This window comes from Crocodylus porosus, unplaced genomic scaffold (genome assembly GCF_001723895.1).
Source record: "Crocodylus porosus isolate Cpor-Errol unplaced genomic scaffold, CroPor_comp1, whole genome shotgun sequence".
NCBI lineage: Eukaryota > Metazoa > Chordata > Crocodylia > Crocodylidae > Crocodylus > Crocodylus porosus.
This window is the reverse complement of record NW_017728949.1, coordinates 5,821,016-5,822,437: the sequence shown is the minus strand read 5'-3', so window position 1 is coordinate 5,822,437 and position 1,422 is coordinate 5,821,016. Positions and strand designations below refer to the sequence as shown.

General features: G+C 64.3%; 1 protein-coding gene across 7 annotated transcripts in view; it reads right to left on the bottom strand.

The window, feature by feature from the left end:
- The window catches only part of NRP2 (neuropilin 2), a 129,470-nt gene extending 128,057 nt beyond the window's left edge, over window positions 1–1,413 (bottom strand). For 4 of the 7 annotated variants that reach the window (XM_019553687.1, XM_019553688.1, XM_019553691.1 and 1 more), the window contains exon 1: window positions 966–1,412. In XM_019553687.1, the coding sequence (XP_019409232.1) occupies window positions 966–1,038 (73 nt within the window). In that variant the 5' untranslated portion in view covers window positions 1,039–1,412. Of the gene's footprint in view, window positions 1–965 lie in introns of all 7 variants that reach the window. The other 3 variants (XM_019553692.1, XM_019553689.1, XM_019553690.1) reach the window with 1 other exon arrangement.
- Window positions 1,414–1,422: the final 9 nt, after the last annotated feature.

Genomic DNA, 1,422 nt, shown 5'->3' with positions numbered 1-1,422 from the left:
CGGACGGTTGGTGCCGCGCTCCTTCCAGCATCAGCGCCGCCCGCGCGGCCTCGCGGCCATTCTCGCAGGGGCCGCTGCGGGGAAGGCCCCGCGCCAGCGGAGTCGGCACGGGGGAGCCGCGGCCTTGCGCCCCCCGACTCCTCTCGTTTTCGGGCGGCCGCTCGGGCCTGAACCCCGGCCAGAAAAGTTTGTGCCGCTGCGCAGGGCTCCGCGGTGCGCTGCGGCGGCACGGCCCCGCGTGCTCCTGCGCAGGGGGCAAGGCGAGCTCTACCAGCCACCGTGGGGGCTTTTATTTGCTGTTAACCAACCTCCCTCCTTTACCCACACACATTTGACACCCCCACACGCACATACATACCCTTTCAGCTCCACAAGTTAGTTGCTTTCCTCCCTTGCCCAACACGCACACTTTACACAGCTTTTACACACACCTTTTCAGCTCCACGAGTAGGTTGCTTTCCTTCCTTCACACGCACACACAACTTTGCAACTCCACAAGTAGGCTGCTCTCCCTCCCTTGCTCATTCAAATCATGCGTAATGAAGCTCGGGAAATGCCTCTCAAACCCGAGTGGAGATCAATGATTTATGCCTTTCTGCCTGGGCTAGAAGCGCTCAGGGGAGAGATGTTCTCCTTCAAAACATGGAGGTGGGGGGAAATCCCCCCCCCCCCGGTTACTGCGAAGGCTTTGTAGTATTTTCAGACCCTCTGATCTGTTCCATATGCGCCATCTGAGCGCAGCCAAAGCCCGAGCGCGGCCGTGTGTGCGTGTGTATGTGTGTCTGCGTTTCCAAAGGCCCCCCCCCCCCACTGCAGCGGAGGGAAAAGTTGGGCCGGGAGCGGGAGCGAGACGCGCCCCGGGGTGTCGGCGCGGCCGAGGGCGCTGCATCCCCCGGCGCCGGCAGGGCAGGGCAGGGCGGCGAGCACCCCGGGCGGCAAAGCCAATCAACTTAGTTGCGCCTTACCTGCTTCTCCCAGCACGCTGGCTCCGCACAAGCCCAGAGCTAGGAGTCCCCAGACGAGGGGCAGGGTATCCATTTTTAAGGGCAGGAAAAAAAAACCCCACACGCACAAAAAAAACGGGGTCCCCTCCCAGGCGGGGGCTCCTCGGCTACTGTAAGTCACTGGGCGCGGGGTGCGGGCTCCCCTCGGCCACCGCTGCTGCTCCTCCCCGGTGCCTTCAGCGCCCTGCCCCGCCCGGCGAGCCGGCTTGCCGGGCACAGGATCGGGAGCTCCTAAATTCAGCGGAGCGGGAGCTGAGATTGTTTTTTGGTTTTTTTTTGGATGCTTCTGATTTCCAAGGCAGGCGGCGCGGCCGGGCGTGCGGTCCCCCGCAGGTCGTCCCCGGCTCAGCGCATTTCCCGGGCGCCGCGCGGATGGCAGCGCCGTGCCCAGGCACGCACCCGCCGCCCGAGCTCCCCC